General features: G+C 43.9%; 1 protein-coding gene across 1 annotated transcript in view; it reads right to left on the reverse strand.

Moving 5' to 3' along the window:
• Window positions 1–3,885: 3,885 nt before the first annotated feature.
• Window positions 3,886–19,392, reverse strand: part of SLC38A6 (solute carrier family 38 member 6) — a 64,288-nt gene continuing 48,781 nt past the window's right edge. Inside the window, exons 11-16 of the mRNA XM_040411199.1 lie at window positions 15,018–15,097; window positions 14,013–14,113; window positions 12,383–12,507; window positions 12,155–12,299; window positions 10,579–10,673; window positions 3,886–5,092 (exon numbers count right to left, since the gene is read on the reverse strand). Of these exons, the coding sequence (XP_040267133.1) occupies window positions 5,009–5,092; window positions 10,579–10,673; window positions 12,155–12,299; window positions 12,383–12,507; window positions 14,013–14,113; window positions 15,018–15,097 (630 nt within the window). The 3' untranslated portion in view covers window positions 3,886–5,008. The remainder of the gene's footprint in view (window positions 5,093–10,578; window positions 10,674–12,154; window positions 12,300–12,382; window positions 12,508–14,012; window positions 14,114–15,017; window positions 15,098–19,392) is intronic.

A 19,392-nucleotide genomic window follows, 5' to 3' on the forward strand; every position in this document is an offset into this window, starting at 1 on the left:
GCAATTCGGATCCAATCCTCAGCCTTGGGCTCTGGCATCACTGTGTTTCGGCGTCGCTGCCAAATCACTTGACATGTTTGAAGAACAATTACATTACCAATGAGACATATTTTCGAATCAAAACACCTAAACAAGACTACATTCCACTTACCTCAACGTCACAATGAGCAGTTCCTCAGGTGAAATGCAGCGCCTCATATTTGTGTCCTGGTGTGCGAGTCCAGGATGCAGAGCCGCTAACAAAATGTCAAAGCTGCTCGCAGACATACGATAATACCGATGAGATTTATCATGATGCTGTCGCAGATCCATGTACAGCGTGTGGAAGTGGCCCTTCCTGTGCCGCTGCGAGACAATTGGGTGAACCCAACGCCTCCTCCTCTGTTCCTCCTCCAGCATAGTTGGCGCCGAGTATGCAGCCAGCACAAAAGAGCCTCTTCCTCAGAGTCGTCAGCCATAATACAACCAATAGCAAGAGTGAGAAACCAATGCAAAACGCCAGCTTCAAAGCTGCTGAAAATGGAGGGTGGCGTATCACATGACCATTATATATAGGGGGTATGAAAAATGGGTTGAGCCTAAAGTTTAACTCATTCATGGTTACATTTCATGTCCGCAAAAAATACAACAGCAACTGAAAACATACTGAAGCAATACGGACCTTTTTTTGCGGAAAAATGGAACGGAAACACAAAGGAACACAAAAACGGATCAATTAAAAAGGGACCGCAAAACCATACGGCCGTGTGAACAAGCCCTTATGCTGTGGGGAAAAACACTTGTAATCCGCAATGTGCGCAGGAGGCCTTAGAACTAGCTTAGTATTTAGAATTCTTCCTTCCAGACAAGTGTATAGGTCTCTATTCAGACGCTGGGTTCACATGTGACTGAAAATCCAGTGGAAAAATTTGCTGCAGTTTTTGTTGCAAAAACCGCAAGTATTAGATGTGATTTTTGCCACAGAAAAGCCAAACGGACTTCATCCTCGCCATTGCAAAAGAAGAGATCCGCAGCATAAATGGAGATGCTGCAGATTTTAAATCTGCACCACAGGTTAATTTTACGTTGGGATTTTTGTGTGCAGTGCGTGAATGAGAATTCAGAAATGCTCAGCCGCTGTGTTGGTACTGTACAACGCTGCGGATTTGCCACACGAAAATCCACGACAGCAAATCTGCAGCTAATTAGGCCCAATTCACATAACCCCATTTTCGTTCTGCATTCTTCATGGATCTCAGATGGACCCATTGATTTCTATGGGTCCGCAAAAAAAAAAAAAAAACACAGTACACAGTGTGTCCGCATCTGTATGTCCGCTCCACAGTCCTGCAAAAAGAGAATTGTGTACAAGAATAGTCACTGTTACAATGTGTCCGCCCAAACAATTGATGCAACACGGATATCGCATGGATCTCATCCGTATTTTTTGCGGATCGCAAAATACATAGTCACAATTCAACCCGGCTTAAAGTATAAATGTGTGGAAACAAACATATCGGCGGAGATTTACCAAGCCTCCTACGCCTTTATTGTGACGTCAAAAAGTTGCACATTTTTGCGCGAGCCTGCTAAAGGCTGAAACTTACACCAGATCCTAGTTGCTGTGCGCCTCTTAATAATTTTGGCATATCTCACACCATCGCAAACTACATCAAGACTGGTGATTAAAATGCCAGTATATTTCTAATATTTTATTAGTAAATCAAAACCCCTTTTTTTGGGGGGAAAAAAAAAAGACACTAATTTCTAAACCAGAAGATTTTTATTTACAGGAGTTATAAAGAGAGATATAACAATGTGAGACATTCAGCACAAATAGAACATTCTTAGCAGCTTTATATTATTTAGAATTACCATTTATATTTATCTGGGACACAAAATTCTTTTACCAGCAGATACAGTATTTAGGGACATCATGTGTATCCGTTATCATATAGTAAGTGATAATCTCTAATAAAGCTAGAACCAGCCCTGTACCCTACATGGATCCAGAGATCTCCACATTCATTGCTCTGCTAGATTTATTTCAAGCTGGCAGCTCAGGGGGGGCGTGTCCTTTTTTCAGGGCGGGTGCACTTTAAGCTGCAGCTCTCTCCCTATAACTGTCACAGCTTTTAACTGTGGAATTGACAGGTGAAGGATGGAGCGGAGGACGTGCATCCGCCTCTGCAAGGTGGACAGAGAAATAAGGATAAGAACAAACAGCAGGAGAAGCTATAGACATTTCATTGATTAACACAGTGGATATTTTAAATTTGTAATTAAGAATAGAAATTCTATATAAAAACACTGGTAAATGTCAATACACTAGTACGCTATATATCACTCTTTACTGATTGTTTAGATCATTTCTCTCCTATGTATGTACTTTATTTTTTATAAAATCTTAAAGGGGTTGTCAGTAAAGTAGCTGATCAGTACGAGTCAGAACACTGGGACCTCCCACGACCATGAGAAATGGGGGTCCTGGAGTCCCCACAAGCGAAAGGTGCAATGGTCACATGGGCCACAGACACAATAGATTGAAGTGGATTCATTGACGTTTATGGGAGAGTTTCTTAGGCATGCTCTGTGTCCTGTGAAGAGGTCAGGAGGGAGCTGATAACCTGAGATATCATCCATTGTGAATGGTGGATCCTGTGCGCGCGCGCGTGTGTGTGTGTGTGTGTGTGTGTGTGTATATATATGTGTATAAGTATAAAAAAAAAAAAAAAAAAAAATTATATATATATATATAATGATCCACAATAGGTGGATCTATCTATCTATCCATCACTGTAATCCTGACTGTGATGATAATGAAATGGCTGCTGAAAAGTTATCTGTACAAACCAAGAAGATGCACCTATTATTAGGCTTAGTGGCCAGTGCAATTTTTGTTTTTAATATAGTGATATAGAAAATTAAAAAGCACATCATATGTATAACATAAAAACTTGATTTCCACAATTGGTCATTTTCTGATACGTTCCCTTTAATGAGAGCATAAGGCACTATTTCTAACTGCTAGTTTTGGGCTTCTTCTGCAGCGCACCTCAGATCATACAATGTCATGGTTTATCTCTGCAGTTGGGAAGGTTTACTGAAGAGATTAATCCCTTTATTTTGTGTTAATTCCCTTTCTGGACACTTCAGCAGAATGGAGTACAGACTCTGTAGTGACTCAGTGACGACGGACTTAGAAGTAATTGGAAGCTCTTCCCCAATACAAATGACAAATGTTAAAGCAAATCTAAGACCATAAACTGTTTGTTAATGGCGCGGACGGATTGCAAAACAAAAACCAACTTAGAATTTACAATGAGGCTTAAAATTAAGCTGAATATTTAGCAATAGGGTTACCTAATGGTGTAAAGATCTCAGCCAGCCTTAAAGGGGTTGTCCAGGATTTTAGTATTGATGGCCTATCCTCAAGATAGTTCCTCAGTATCTGATTGGTGGGAGTCTGACACCCGGCACCCCCACCGGTCAACTGTTTCAAGAGACCACTGTAACTGGTGGCCTCCTCATAGCTTACCAAGCACATGCCGTACATTGTAGAGAGGCTATGCTCAGTGTTGAAGCCCTGGCCCATTCACTTGAATGGGACTGAGCTGCATATAGGTCATGTGCATAGAGGCACCACCTCCTCTTCAAACAGCTGATCGGCGGGGGTCCCGGGTGTCTGTCCCCCACTGATCAGATATTGATGACTTATGCAGATATCAGTATAAACAAGCTGCACAATCCCTTTAAATAAAAGCACCCACTACAATACTTGATTTACCAGAACACTGATGGAGGGGCTCATTTCCTACGCCTTAGGCCTCTTGTACACGACCTTATGTATTTTGCAGTCCGCAAAAAATACAGATAACATCCGTGTGCATTCCGTATTTTGCGGAACGGAACAGCTGGCCCTTTGTAGAACAGTGCTATCCTTGTCCGTAATGCGGACAATAATAGGACATGTTCTATATTTTAGCGGTACGGAAATGGAATACACACTGAATACCTTCCTTTTTTTTGTGGACCCATTGAAATGAATGGTTCCGTATACGGTCCGCAAAAAAAACGGAACGGAAACTGAATGATAATACGTTAGTGTGCAAGAGGCCTTACTCCCTTATAACCAGTTTGTATTCATTTTACTCTTTACATCATTGCTCGCTGTCTCCAGTGAAGCTCACAATCTAAATTCCCTATGTCTTTGGTGTGTGCGAGGTTGCAAACATAAAATAGACATAAAAAATAACTACATGTATAAAACCAAATTGAAAATTTTAAAAAAGAGAAAGTTAATGAAGGCACTTAATTAAAAGAACAAGAATATTCTTTACAACAGTGGTTTGCAACCAGCACCTGTTGTGAGACTACAACTCCCATCATAACCTGCAGTAGCTGGTGGGATATGCTGAGAGTTGCAAATTCACTGCATATAGTCAGCCACAGTTTGCAAAGGCTTGACAGAACCCATATAAATTTAAATTTTTCAGTGATACGAGGAGGTATATCTAAGGGTAGGGTGACGTAAGTCACGGCCAGGATAGCAGAGTAGCGGAGATCCCATAGAAATGAATGGGATTGCTGCACGAGTCCCAAAGAAAATCCAGAGATTAGTGCAGCGATCCCATTCATTTCTATGAGGTTACCGCTACTCTGCTATCCTCACCACCTTCGCCGTACCCTCAGGCTGGGTTTTCATGCATTTTTGGAGCCACAGGTAAAACCTCCCAGCGGCTCCAAAAACGCATCCAAACTGTAGAGTAAAAACCCAACCTCCTGGCTAAATTTCTGCAGTATTCCACACTTGACTCTCCCCTTCAGCCCTCCCTTTAATAAAACGGAATTACCACTCCCCCATATTTTAGGCTATGACAAGTTTACTTTCCCAGAAGACCCGTAGTGTGGACGAGAGTCGTGCTTTCAACATAAACTGTTTCTCAACCAATTTCCCTCCTGAAACTGGATATCCTTGGCTGTAAATCGTTGCGCATTCTGTTCAAATGTAAACTCTGGCGTGATCCTCTCATTCATTGTAAGCCCAGTTCACGGCAATTAGTGTTAAACTGCAGGCACCAATACAAATACCAAGAACAACCAGCCCACAGGCCTGGGAACACAAGAGAAAACAAACACAAATTAGTACTTGTGGAAGGAATCAATTTTCACTATGTGAGAACAGCCCATCATTCAGGCTTCAGTTCAGATGATTTGCGGGTTGGGGAAAACAGGTTGGCGATGGCTATTATTATGTGCAATTGTTCAAAAAACCTTCTGCATGCTAAGAGCACAAAGCAGGTTCATGCAGGCTGTTGTGAAAACTGCTTAAAGTGCCTGTCCCATTACAAGAACTTATTCCCTGTAAGTGTCTAATCGGCGGGGGTCAGACTGCTGGGGCTCCCCAAAGATCACTAGAATGGGGACCCATGTTCCCCCGTATGAATGGCACGACGGACACTCATGTGCTCTGCTGCTTCACCCAATCTATGGGGCTGCAGGAGATAGTGGAGTACAAGCGCTCAGCCTTCTCCACAAGTCCCACAGAGTTGAATGGTACGGGGGGGGGGGGGGGGGGGGAACACACACGTGTGTCTGCTCCATTCACACTGAGGAACACAGGCCCCAGTAGTAGGACCTCTGCCGATCAGACACATCCCTATAGTGGATAGGCAATAAGTTGTTGTAAACCCCTTTAAAACATAACACTGTACATAAATGACCAAGACCTGTATGATACCTGTGATATATGCACAGAAATGCATGTGGATGTGTCCTATAGGCAGGGTCGTCTTTAACAAGGGGCAAAAGGGGCAGCTGCCCCAGGCCCAGTTGCTCCTGGGGGCCCAAGGCAGCTGCCTCTTGAGCCCTGCTGGCCACTGCCCCGGGTGGGTGTCAGGCTGTCAGCTACACAGGGGGGTGCTGCCAGTGGCGTAGCTAGAAATGACTGGACCCCACAGCAAATATTTGAATGGGGCCCCCTCCCCCAGTAATTTTTTAGCAACCCCTTCCTTTCATGCTGCCCCCATTCCTGTGGCTAGTAAAGATCGCTCTCTCAGACCAGGCCCGGCAGCTGTTCCATCCGTTTTCTACACTGTCTATACTGTAACTGTATATAATTTCATTGTGTAATACTGTTGAGGGGGCCCTGACAAAATCTTTTAGTCCTCCTCCTCCTCCTGGATGGGCCCCCTTCTGGGGCAGGGCACCAAAGCACCTGCTTCCCCTATAGTTACGCCCCTGGGTGCTACCATGCCATGCCTGCCATCACTCCAGGCAGCGAACTGTGAGAGCTGTGATTCTCTTAGGAGAAAGGACCTTAGATGACATCATCACCATGTGACCAGTAACCTAGCAATATTACTGGTCACATAGCTATGAGGTAATCAAAGGTCCTTTCTTTCTACCAGGAGTGTTGCTGCAGGAGAAGTTTGCCTTAACTGTGGAGCTTTTTTTGTGAAGATTACATCAGGAAAAGGTGACAGGGGCTGGTATACTAATATACTGTAAGCTACTGTATAGTGTGGGGTGCTGTATACTGTGGGGGCTCTATACTGTATAGTTTGGGGGGCTGTATACTGTGAGGTGCTTTATACTGTGAGGTGCTGTATAGTGTGGTGTGCTATACTGCTCTACTGTATACTATGGGGTGCTGTATACTGTGAGGTGCTGTATATTGTGGGGTGCTATACTGCTCTACTATATACTGTGAGGTGCTGTATACTATGGTGTGCTATACTGCTCTACTGTATAGTGTGGGGTGCTATACTGCTCTACTATATACTGTGGGGTGCTGTATACTGTATAGTGTGAGGTGCTGTATACTGTGGGGTGCTATACTGCTCGACTGTATACTGTGGGGTGCTATACTGCTCTACTGTAAACTGAGGTGCTGTATACTGTGAGGTGCTGTGTACTGTGGGGTGCTATACTACTCTACTGTATACTATGGGGTGCTGTATACTGCGGGGTGCTATACTGCTCTACTGTGTTGTATACTGTGGGGTGCTGTATACTGTGGGGTGCTGTATTCTGTATAGTTTGGGGTGCTGTATACTGTGAGGTGCTATATACCGTGAGGTGCTGTATATTGTGGAGTGCTATACTGTGGGGTGCTGTATATTGTGGGGTGCTATACTGCTCTACTGTATACTGAGGTGCTGTATACTGTGGGGTGCTATACTGATCTACTATATACTGTGGGGTACTGTATAGTGTGGGGTGCTGTATACTGTGGGGTGCTATACTGCTCTACTGTATACTGAGGTGCTGTATACTGTGGGGTGCTATACTGCTCTAATGTATACTGTGGGGTACTGTATAGTGTGGGGTGCTGTATACCGTGGGGTGCTATACTGTTCTACTGTATACTGGGGGGTGCTGTATATTGTGGAGTGCTATACTGCTCTACTGTATACTGTGGGGTGCTGTATACTGTGGAGTGCTATACTGCTCTACTGTATACTGTGGAGTCCTGTATAGTGTATAGTTTGGGGTGCTTTATACTGTGAGGTGCTAAACTGCTCTACTGTATACTGTGAGGTACTGTATACTGTGAGGTGCTGTATACTGCGGTGTGCTATACTGCTCTACTGTGGGGTGCTATACTGCTCTACTATATACTGTGGGGTGCTGTATACTATAGGGTGCTATACTGCATACTGTGGGGTGCTGGGGTGCACTGTAACGCTAGGGTGAGCCGAGCCCCGGTCTCCTTCCTGCAGAGCGGTGCCCACTTCCAGCCTGAGCCCAGAGCCGCTGGAGTCTTCAGAACTGGAAGTATTTACAGTCATTCACTGTACTCTACCAGGTGTGTGGATTTTTTTTTTGTGTGTGTTGTGGTGGAGGGCGTGATTGCATGCTAGGGTGTGGGAAGGAGGGATCCAGGGGGCCCAAAAAATTTTTTGCCCAGGGTCCAATCAATATTAAAGACTGTCCTACCTATAGGAGAGGAGGTTATTTGCAGCCTTAGGAATCTGTCAAAAGGTAATGGAACCCGATCAGACAGAAACCTTGATTCTAGTGGTGGGTCACTTAAGCCTCATTCACACATCGGTGTTCCACAGATGTGTGCTGTACGTGTTCTCAATGTACAGCACACGTCCCCATTCATTTTAATGTGTGTATTTACACATCCGTGTTTTAGCACGGTCCGGTTTTTTTTAGCACGGATGCATGCTTTATTTTGTCCGTGTTCACAGATCCATCATGCCTATTATAGTCTATGGGTCCGTGAAAACCATGGATGCCATCCATGTTTCACGGATCATTAGGAAGAGAGGCTTTGAAAATTATTTTTCAGCTGTTCAGTGTCAGTGAAACACGGATGACTCATGGGAACCATCACGGATCCATCATGGACATTTTCACGGAGGCATCACTGACCACCTTTTCACAAATTTAAGCACGGACATGGACGTGTGAATGAGGCTTTACCTGTTTTATTGCTGGAAAAAAAAAAAAAAAAAAGTTTACTAGGTAAGTGGAAGCTGAGCGTGGAGTACTCCTAGCGGCTCCCCCTGCCCCCACAAAACTGGTTGATAGCTTTCTCCTTATTACTGAGCATAGAGAGAAAGCGGTTTATCTGCAGCAGATGGGCTGGGGCACCAGTACCTCATGAAAATCAAGGACTTTACAGCTTGCAGATCACTGAGCGGCCTCCTGACTTCAGAAAATGCAACAATGCACTTATACAGAGAGTGCAAGTAAAGCTAAATTAGGAAATGTTTCCATGTGGTCATTCTGCTGCAGATACCATTATCACTATGCCATGGCATCTACAGTGTTAGGCCTCATGCACACAATTGTATTTTTTTCCCCCCCAATCTCATCCACATTTCTTGCGCATTGGATTAATTTCAATGGGGCTGCAAAAAATGCAGACAGCACACCAAGTGCTGTCTACATGTCTGTCCCGCAAAAAAATAAAATAGAAAAATCTCCTATTCTTCTCCATTTGGCGGACAAGAATAGGATTTTTGACAATGGGGCCGGTGGAAAATTGTGGGATGCACATGGCTGTATCTGTATCAGCAAAATACATATGGTTATGTGCATTAGGCCTTAAAATGGTTGTGATCGGAGTTAATTCTGTTTCCAATAGGGCTGTAACGATTACTCGATTGGATCGAGTAATTCAAGACAAAAAAAAAAATCCTCAATGCTAATTTTTTGCATCGAGGATTCATTTGTGTCATGTGACCACGGAGCGCGAGTGAAGCGATTGCTGTTACTCACGCTCCGTGGTCACCCGCCGGCCTGCGCTGCTCTGTACTGTATCCTGACACATCGTCAGGTCGTAGTGCACGTAAGCGTGCACTATGACCCAACGCTGTGTGACATCAGGACTAGAGAAGAAGACAGAGGAGCTGTGGAGCGGCACACCTACAGGAGAGGTAGGTGTTAAACTGGGACTGATGGCTAGGAGCGGAGATGGTGGCACTGGGGGAGCTGAGGACATAGAGGACTACTGGCATCGGGGGGTGACGGCACTTGAGGGAGCTAATGGCACAGAGCTGATGACAATGGGGGAGCTAATGGTACTGGGGAGAGCTGATGGCACAGAGCTGATGGAACTAGGGGGAGCTGATGGCACTGGAGGGTAGATGATGGCACAGATGACTAATGGCACTGGGAGAAGCTGATGGCACTGGGGGTAACTGATGGCATAGAGGACTGATTGCATTGGGGGGGGAGCTGATGGCACGGAGGGGGGGGGGTCTGGTGACCTTTTATAAAGGAAAACGTTCTATTAATTAGTGATTTCTTATTAGAGTACTCGATTCATTGTTGGATTCATCGATAGAATACTTGATTACTAAAATAATCGATAGCTGCAGCCCTAATTTCCAACCGTTACTGCAGGAGCCGGCCTCAGTGAGTGCTGTGCTCCCATGGCGTTCGGGTCGCCTGATATGGGTGAGGTGCATACTGATCACTCGTCAGTGAAATAATTAAACTGATTAATCGCCCAGCCCTACTTATACAATAACACTATGGCGATGCACATGACATTTTACAGACATCAACCATGATGGGTACTTCCTCAGTGGTCTAGCACAAATCATGCCTATGTTGGTAGAAGATCTGTGGGGATGACGTCACACAAAACGGCTATAAATGTCTGAAATACGTGTAGATGATTTTGACCATCTTGGCCGGCGATCATTTAGAAATGATACATGATGGTTTGTGAGGGCCAATGGCAGATGGTTGGTTGTTAAAAATGTGATGTGTGAAGGGTTTTTTGGACGGTTTGTCAATACAAGTGAAAATACAAGTGTATGGCATGTAAGGTAAACGTATAAAAAAATTACATCAAATTCATTTGTTCTCTGTAATTTAGACTAAAGGACTGTCAGCAGGGTAAAGCAATGCTACAAAGCATTTGCTCTTGTACCAAGGCCAATAAAGGGGTCTGCCTCAACAACAAGGCAGAGAAAACTAGAGACAAGAAGCCTTCGGCCTCTATTAGTGGACAGGACACTGTAGGACGTTACATAAACATGTAGCTTGGGAATATGCCCACCAAGTTATAGTGGCATATTAGAAACAGGGAGGTTATACAGAAAACACAACCGGAAGAAGAAATCCACATACCCCAAGTTTCTGCCGGGATAAGAAGTCTTCAAAGCTTAACTTCAAGTAAAACATCCCAGGAAACACAAACAGCAGACATGTTGACGTGGTGGATCCTAAACAGGCGAGAGAAATATCTGAACTGCATTTCTCCAAAAATACAATAGACTTCACGTATCTGTATAATGCAACTTACAACTGTCTGGGATGAGCAATGCTTAATCATAATGGGCATAATGCTGTGCTGATTGGGTATTTAAGCCCACTACTTCAGTTTAAATGGGAACCACACAGATCTCCTAAGGGGAACCGGTCATGTTGGCAGGGTACTATGCACAATATATGCTTCTAGTGAATCTCGCTCTATTATCATTATGTTAGTTTTAGGTCCAAAATTCTGTGCTGAATTACATCTTCATATATAACGGTCAGGGCTCCTTTTATTTCTGATAGACAGAGTTTTAGTTTCTAGATGCCATGTATAAGTAGAGATGGAAAACATAGGATGCTGGCTGCCTGCAGACACCACTAGGGGGAGCTCAGGTGCTGCCAGAATGTTATTTTACATCTAGTAAAGTGAATTGGGCTCTGTTGACATCTGCATCCTGGATGAAAACCATTCCACAGAGCCAGGTCCGTCGTGTAGCTGAAATCAACAATACCTAATAGACTCCACTGATCGGGTTCCATCATAATGTCTATTGTTTTTCCGAAAAAATAATAAAATAGATCAGCATACTATGCATTTTTCCTGTCAAATGTGAGAACATTAGAGCTGAGCGAAGCGAGCTTAGAACGTTACATCCGAAGTCGCTTCGTTCAAAACTTTGGATTAATACTGTACAGTATTAGAATGTATGGGCTCTGATGAGCCGAAGTTAGTTATTTGCAAAGTTGCGCGTGACTTCGTTGATTAACTTTGGTACCTCGGAACCAAAGCAGAGTTCGGCTTCAAGTTTGAAAGTGGTTTTCCACTTTAAAAGTCAATTACCGAAGTCACGCGCGACTTCGCGAATAACTAACTTCGGCTCATTGGAGCCCATACATTCTAATACTGTACAGAGATGGATCAGTTTCATAGGGACAAATGTGCTGAGAGATGCCCTTTACGAAAAAGTAGGAAGACATGTGAAAGTGGGGCAGCTGCCGTAGCAATCAATCAGGTGGATGCTTTAATTTTCCAAAATGCCACTAATGCCAATAATTTAAAAACAAGTTACTAATGTCGCCTCTACCAATCTGTGATGCCAATTAGGAAATGAAACTTTTAAAGTTTATTCTTCTCCACCTGTATACGTCTGCTTTAGTAAATGCTTCACTATTCCCTTTGTACACGCCCGACACTGGCCGATCATTGCTGACCGTGTCAGACTGTGTACGGAGAGACACCACATTGACAAGGGGAATCGCCTAGATGTCAATTTATTCATACGTTGCCAGGAGGAATTAAAGAGGATCTGTGCACTGCATGGTACAAGAGGAGATTTTGAAATATTTCATGATGATTATAATTATTTACTAAAACAGCCTAGAGGTCTCCTTTAACAATATACAGATGTAGTGAAAAAGAGATCAGAGTGGGTTTTCGGTAACTTACCAACCACGCCAAATACATTCCTTATGTCCGGAACATATATGGCCAGAAGTACAATAATTATATTAAGGGACAAAGTCGCTATTGTGTGACGGAGGCAGGAGAATCGATGGTTGGAGAAGATCATCATCAGCAAAGCCTTTCTTGCCTAAAAAATTAATAAATAAAAAGGCAATTAATAATAATTCTTCAAAAGGTTTCCAATACAAATAAAAGGACTGCGTTACGTACAGGAAAATGAATGAGTGGCACGGTCAGCAGCACGGAAAGCAGGATGAAGAGCCGGACGGTTATAATCAGGAGATCACTTGGCAGGAATCTGCTGTAACTTTGTAATAGTTCAGACTCCACTTTGTCTGCAATGACATAAGCGCACATTATATTTTAGGTAGTCGCTGGCACTGCTTTGGCCTCTTCCACATGTCCATTGTTGGTCCGTGTGTCGGTTTTCTATATCTATATTCCACATGCACGGCTAGGCTGATTTCCAGGGGGATTTCCAAAGCATCTGCTTCAAAGGGTCAGTAAAAACCACCGACAGAACACAAATGCCATCCGTGTTGTGCCTGTGGTTTTCACGGAGCCATAGACTTCAATGGACATGTTTGGTCCGCATCACAGACCAAAGTGCATGTCTCCATTGTTTTCCGGGGGGTTGTGAATAAGTACATTAAAATAAATGGATACATGCTCTATCCGAGGACAAAACGGACAGCACACGTCCGCGATTTACTTAGGTGTAGGATCACCAGTGCACAGCTCTGCTACTAGACAATCAAGGACTGCTTCGCTTCGGTTGTACTTGGCAGCTTAGACATCACTAGGATTGGATGGAAATAAAGATTCAATCAAATCAATATTTCTGAGAATGGTGGCAATCTAAGTAAAAATACACCAGGGGCATTTATTGTGAAACTGTCCTAATAGGATTGCACACCTTGACGTTTCTACGCTGCCCTCGCCACTGCGGAGAGTTGGAGATGTGGAGGAGGAAAGCCATCAACCCCAGCAAATTCACTGATTTATCCCAGCTTCCTGGTGTAAATGATAATTAGGGGTTGGAGTAGATTTTGGTTTAGGAGGATGCAGCTTATATCCGACGAGGTCTGCGCCTCGTCATAATTTAAGCACATGCTCCGGCAGTGCAGTGGATATCAAAGGCTGGCATAAAATGCGTCACAAAAGTGATCACTTTCTAGAGCGACTGGGGTACAGCACAGGGTTTAGCCACCGATAAGTGTGGGGGGGGGGGGGAGGTCGCCCTTTTCAGGCGGTTACTCCACTTCTAGGCATTGTAGGGGATGATTTCCCTAGTCCATGACTTACAGGTTACTCCGTCGTCCTGTAAAGAAAATCTCACATGAACATATTCGGTACGGGAAACCGGCTCCATGTGAGAGCAGTATATCCCGGGCTGAACACTGCCGTGGGTTCCTGCCAGACCTCAGATCTACTGAACTGTACTCGCATAATGATGTGAGATTTCTGTTTAAGTGCACGGACTGCCAGAGGATGCGCCACATTATAAGTTAGGAGCGTCCTCCAGCAGCACAGAGCAAAAACCACTGGTCTTGATAAATCTCTCCTGTGTGTGGGGACCTTTACAATCCTCTATTATAAAATCAATACTGTGTTTTAGCTATGGCCATATTTGCTTGCTGATTTTGCGTTTTCTATAAAAAAAATTTTTAAAAAAAAGCTGAACGTGAAATTAATAAAAAAATTTAAATGCACTAATACAATCTTAGGATAATTGTAGATATACTTTGTCGCTAAACAGAGGTGCCAAAGTTCAATAGGATGACAGACAGAAAATGAGGAAATCTTGACTATGCCAGCAAATATTGCAGTGAGTACCTACCATAAAAAGTAAGGTAACCAAACAGTGCGGAAATAAAATAGATAAGAAAGCTTAGAGATATTCCAAGGTTAGTGACATTCTGCATCCGGCTCTTGGAGGGGCTGGTAAAAAAAAAAAGGACAAAAAAGAAATGTATTTGAAAGGAAAGGCCTCATCCATTCTGCTGAGCTTCCAATATAAGGATATCATCTAACACAATGCATTACATAGATATATACTTGGCCGAGCTGGAAAATGGCACACAGCCGTGACCTATTACATTCATGCTGTACGTGCTTTCCTTCCCAGCTCCACATAAGAAAATCACAATAATTTGTCCAATTATCCATATCAAAGCAATATCGTGTTCATCCTCTCATCCGACATCTGTTTTAGTAAAAGCTTTTATTCCCCATAAAATAGCAATTTTCTTAGAACTCTACTGTCCCTCCTTTATTCCACATGGCAATGTATAAATAAATTGACAACTGAGCATGACCATTCCCCTCGTCAGTAGAGCGTATCCTGACACTGCCACTGTCGGCACTGGTTGGACAGTATCAGAATGTGTAGAGCAGGGATCAGCAACCTTCAGCACTCCTCCAGCTGCTATGAAACTACAACTCCCAGCATGCACACTTACTCAGCTGTTCATGTACCTTCCATAGAAGTGAAAGAAGGATTCTGGGAGTTGTATTTTCTAAACAGCTGGAGTGCCGGAGGGTGCAGGGGTACACCCCATCAATGACGGAATGCTAACATGTAGCTGTCAATGTAATTTTACAGTTGCAGGAGGAAGAACAGAGGGATGGCATAAAACTGTATTCTGAAAAAAAATGCTCCAGAAAGCAGTATTTGTTAAAATGGCAACACGTGGTTTTCTACCATATTTGTTCTCACAAACAAAATCCAGTCGTTTTTGTTCTCACAAACATCGACTTAGGATAAACTAAAAGGCAATTTATGGAATGATATCAAGGAGTCCAGTCGCCGAGTAAACTAGCAGTAGATCACTGACTTACTCACCTCTTAAGCTCACAGTAAATGGGCAAAACAGATGTATGGCAGAGAAATGAGAAAGCCATGGTGGGTAGTGCAAATGAGCTCTGAAACGCAAGACAAGAATAAAAAATGCAGCCAACAAAAAGAATAATGAATCGCATGAATAAAATTACAGTGAGACTGTCTTCAGTACACTGAGGAAACGGCTATTTGGTGAAATGAATGTAGTCCATTTAGGTACCCAAAGACTGGTATATTGTGGTCCATAACCCAGCGCCTCCCACCACAGTGCACAGGAGGACAGCCGAGGACTGCGTTTCTACTGAGCCTATTAGTAGAACATAAGAGTTGTAATACAAGCTAATAATGGAAGTGGCTGAAACTGAACATGACGACGCCGAGCTGCTCTTGGGGAAAGGCTGTACAGCGGCCCCTCAAGTTACAATATTAATTGGTTCCAGGACAACCATTGTAACTTCAGTAATTGGTTCCAAAGCCCCAAAATGTCATCCAAGATGAAAGAAAAGGAAGATTTAAGAAAAATAAGCAGATAACAAGACATATAAACCAAGTCCTTACATATAACAGTCAGGAATAGCTGCTAACTAGTAACTAATCCAGATATTTTACCAGAGAAGTGACCTTGATTGGTTGGATCTGAGGCATTGTATGTGGAGTCTAGTTTAAACTTATGATGGGTCAGAAAAGACCATTGTATGCTGAAAATATTGTGTCCTGAGGGAGCACCGTATATACATTCTACCTGTACAGAGTCACAGGGGTTGGCCAGTTTATGGGGAACTTGACTAGACCTGTCCAGCAGCAGCCTCCATAGAACAAAACTGCGCATGGCTTGGTTAACTGGTGCATGCGCAGTGCCTCTAATGGTCAGGTCTAGTCACACTCCCCTCCATCAGCAGCCATATTGAGGGAAGAATCAATTATGTTTACACAGGAGCCGGCTGTCAGCAAAAGGGGCCGGGGCTGCAATGAAGGGGACAGCCTTTTAGTCAGTTGACATTTCTAAAAGTTACCATAAACTAGTCAACCCCTTTAAAAAGGCACCCGTCATGTTGAACATCGCATCTGAGCAGAAAGCAGGTTATAGACCAGAATGAGCTGAGCAGATTGATATATAGTTTTATGGGAAAAGATTCAGTAACAATTGTAATTTTTCCATTTATATTCCTGCTCATTCTGCGCTTTGGAGTCCAGAGGCGGTCCTATCAGTGATCGGCAGTCTTCCCTCTATGCCTGTGTATACAGAGATAGCTGCAGTCCTATCAGTGATCGGCAGTCTTCCCTCTATGCCTGTGTATACAGAGATAGCTGCAGTCCTATCAGTGATCGGCAGTCTTCCCTCTATGACTGTGTATACAGAGAGAGCTGCAGTCCTATCAGTGATCGGCAGTCTTCCCTCTATGCCTGTGTATACAGAGAGAGCTGCAGTCCTATCAGTGATCGGCAGTCTTCCCTCTATGCCTGTGTATACAGAGATAGCTGCAGTCCTATCAGTGATCGGCAGTCTTCCCTCTATGCCTGTGTATACAGAGATAGCTGCAGTCCTATCAGTGATCGACAGCCTTCCCTCTATGACTGTGTATACAGAGAGAGCTGCAGTCCTATCAGTGATCGGCAGTCTTCCCTCTATGCCTGTGTATACAGAGAGAGCTGCAGTCCTATCAGTGATCGGCAGTCTTCCCTCTATGCCTGTGTATACAGAGAGAGCTGCAGTCCTATCAGTGATCGGCAGTCTTCCCTCTATGCCTGTGTATACAGAGATAGCTGCAGTCCTATCAGTGATCGGCAGTCTTCCCTCTATGCCTGTGTATACAGAGAGAGCTGCAGTCCTATCAGTGATTGACAGCCTTCCCTCTATGACTGTGTATACAGAGAGAGCTGTCAATCACTGATAGGACCGCCTCCAGGACTTCACAGCCCAGAATGAGCAGCAATTTAAACGGATAAATTAGAAGTTATGTAATTTTTTTATTTTTACCATAACACTATACATCAATCTGCTCAGCTCCTCCTGCTCTATAATATGTATGCTGCCTGCAGATTACTTTGCATTTTCATGGTGACAGGCTCCCTTTAAGCTAGCCCTAGACATAGCTGTCAGAAGAACACTCATTCATCTGACTATCACAAACATGGAGGCTTATTCTCCTCTTTCAGGCCGTGGGCTTACCTCACCAAGGTCGGCTTACACAGTCTGCTGCCTGACCCCACCAGGATCGTCTGGTTTGGTTTTGCCCCCTCTTTAGTGCATGAGCACAGTGAAGTGGAATATGGATGGAGCAGTGGTCACATGCACTGCTGCTCCTCCATTCAATATCTATGGGACTGACTGACACAGCCATGCTTTGAGTCCCACAGGGCACATGCTCGACCGCCGATCCATTCAGCTCGGGATCCCCATTCTCTGTGGTGATGCCCAGACATGATCAGGTATTTTCTCATGATACATTTTCTTCGAGGGCTAACTCCTTTAAGGTCTTCTAGCAAAGCTGATTAACTCAATAATGAGGCATACACAATAGTACTGTGAACTTATACACCTATTCCTTTTATCTGGCAGCAACTGGACACAGACACTGGACCAATCTCTACCAAACATCAAGAGGACCTGAAGGCATCGCTTCCAGTTCTTTGACAACCTGTTGCCAGAGGATCAGAAGGTTGTAGCGGATGGAGTTATCCAAGAAGCTTTAGCATCAAAAGGTAAGCATGTAACTTCAAGTGGCTATCCTATGAACCTTGTCTGCTAGTCAATCATTTTTTGACTAGATAAGCACTTTAAGAAACCTTATTTTTGGAGAAATTAAAGGGGTTGTGCAGTGCTGCGCTATTGAGGACCTATCCTCAGGATAGATCACCAATATCCGATCGGTGGGGGTCCGATTCCCGGCAGACGTTTGAAGGGTAAGCGGCGCTTGTGCATCCTCTTCAAAATGACCTGCGCGTTGTCTCTTTTGCAGAGGCGGCACAGTGTACAACTGCTCGTCCTACCATAATGTTGCATTTGTCAGCAGAGTCACAGATATGAGGTCTGTTACTCTGTTAGGGCTAAACAAAACGTTCAAACCATACGAAAATGTACGAAAATAAACAATTAATAAGGTAAAACTCCTGAGCTGCAACAAATGGCAACCTTAAGACTATAAAAAGGGAAAATAAGTTGTAAAAATAGCAAGACAAAAGAAAAACAAACACTTTCACACTTGGCCTATCTTGATGTGACACAATCTCTGCAGTTACCATGCACAGGTAGCTGTATCCCAGATAACGACCAAGGGCAGACACTTAACTTTGTTGTGCTTGTAACCCAATACCGCTATAAAAGCCAATGGGTAAATCAAGCTTGACAAGAACAAGCATCCTTGGATTACATTTTTAAATGTCCCCAACATTTTAAATCCCACCCGTCGGTCATCCCTGGTGTAACCCAACTCTCCCATGGGGCCTATTATCCCCTTGAATGGTGCCAGCTTTTGAAGATCAGAAGATCAGAGGGTCTCTGATCCTTCTGACTCCATATCAGTCCATCAATATTGTTATGCCAAGGGCCTCTTAAAATGATCTATTGGAGGGAAATACAGCGATTAGGTTTCTACATTCACCAGAACTCCTACTAGATCACAGTTATACATGAGTAAGCTGCAGACGTACTGTAGGAACAAAACTCTCGAGCGTAAAGGCTCTGCTGCACCCTTATTGTATGATTTTCGGGAGAAAGCATTGGGAAAAATCTGCCGCAAATGGTTCAAAGAAAAAGTGTAGCAGTTGCCTATGCGAGCGAATCAAGTCTTCTAAGAAATGAAAGTTGTTGTTTTTTTTTTCCTGGACCAACATATCGAGGACCTATCCATAGGATAGGTCATCAAAATAAGTTGCAGGTAAGTATGAACCTTCTATTTATGGAGGCAGGCTGCGGGCATTAAATAAAGTCTTTATTCCCGGAGAACGCCCCTTTAGGCTACTTTCACACTGGCGTTTTGGTTTCCGTTTGTGAGATCCGTTCAGGGCTCTGACAAGCGGTCCAAAACGGATCAGTTTTGCCCTTAATGCATTCTGAATGGATAAGGAGCCGCTCAGAATGCATCAGTTTGGCGCCGTTCCGCCTCCATTCCGCTTTGTAGGCGGACACCAAAACGCTGCTTGCAGCGTTTTGGTGTCCGTCTGATGAAACTGAGTCAAACGGATCCGTCCTGGCACACAATGTAAGTCAATGGGGACGGATCTGTTTTCACTGACACAATCTGGCACAATAGAAAACGGATCCGTCCCCCATTGACTTTCAATGGTGTTCAAGACGGATCCGTCTTGGCTATGTTAAAGATAATACAAACGGATCCGTTCTGAACGGATGCAGAAGGTCGTATTATCTGAACGGATG

The sequence above is a fragment of the Bufo bufo genome, chromosome 11 (genome assembly GCF_905171765.1).
Source record: "Bufo bufo chromosome 11, aBufBuf1.1, whole genome shotgun sequence".
In the NCBI taxonomy this organism is placed as follows: domain Eukaryota; kingdom Metazoa; phylum Chordata; class Amphibia; order Anura; family Bufonidae; genus Bufo; species Bufo bufo.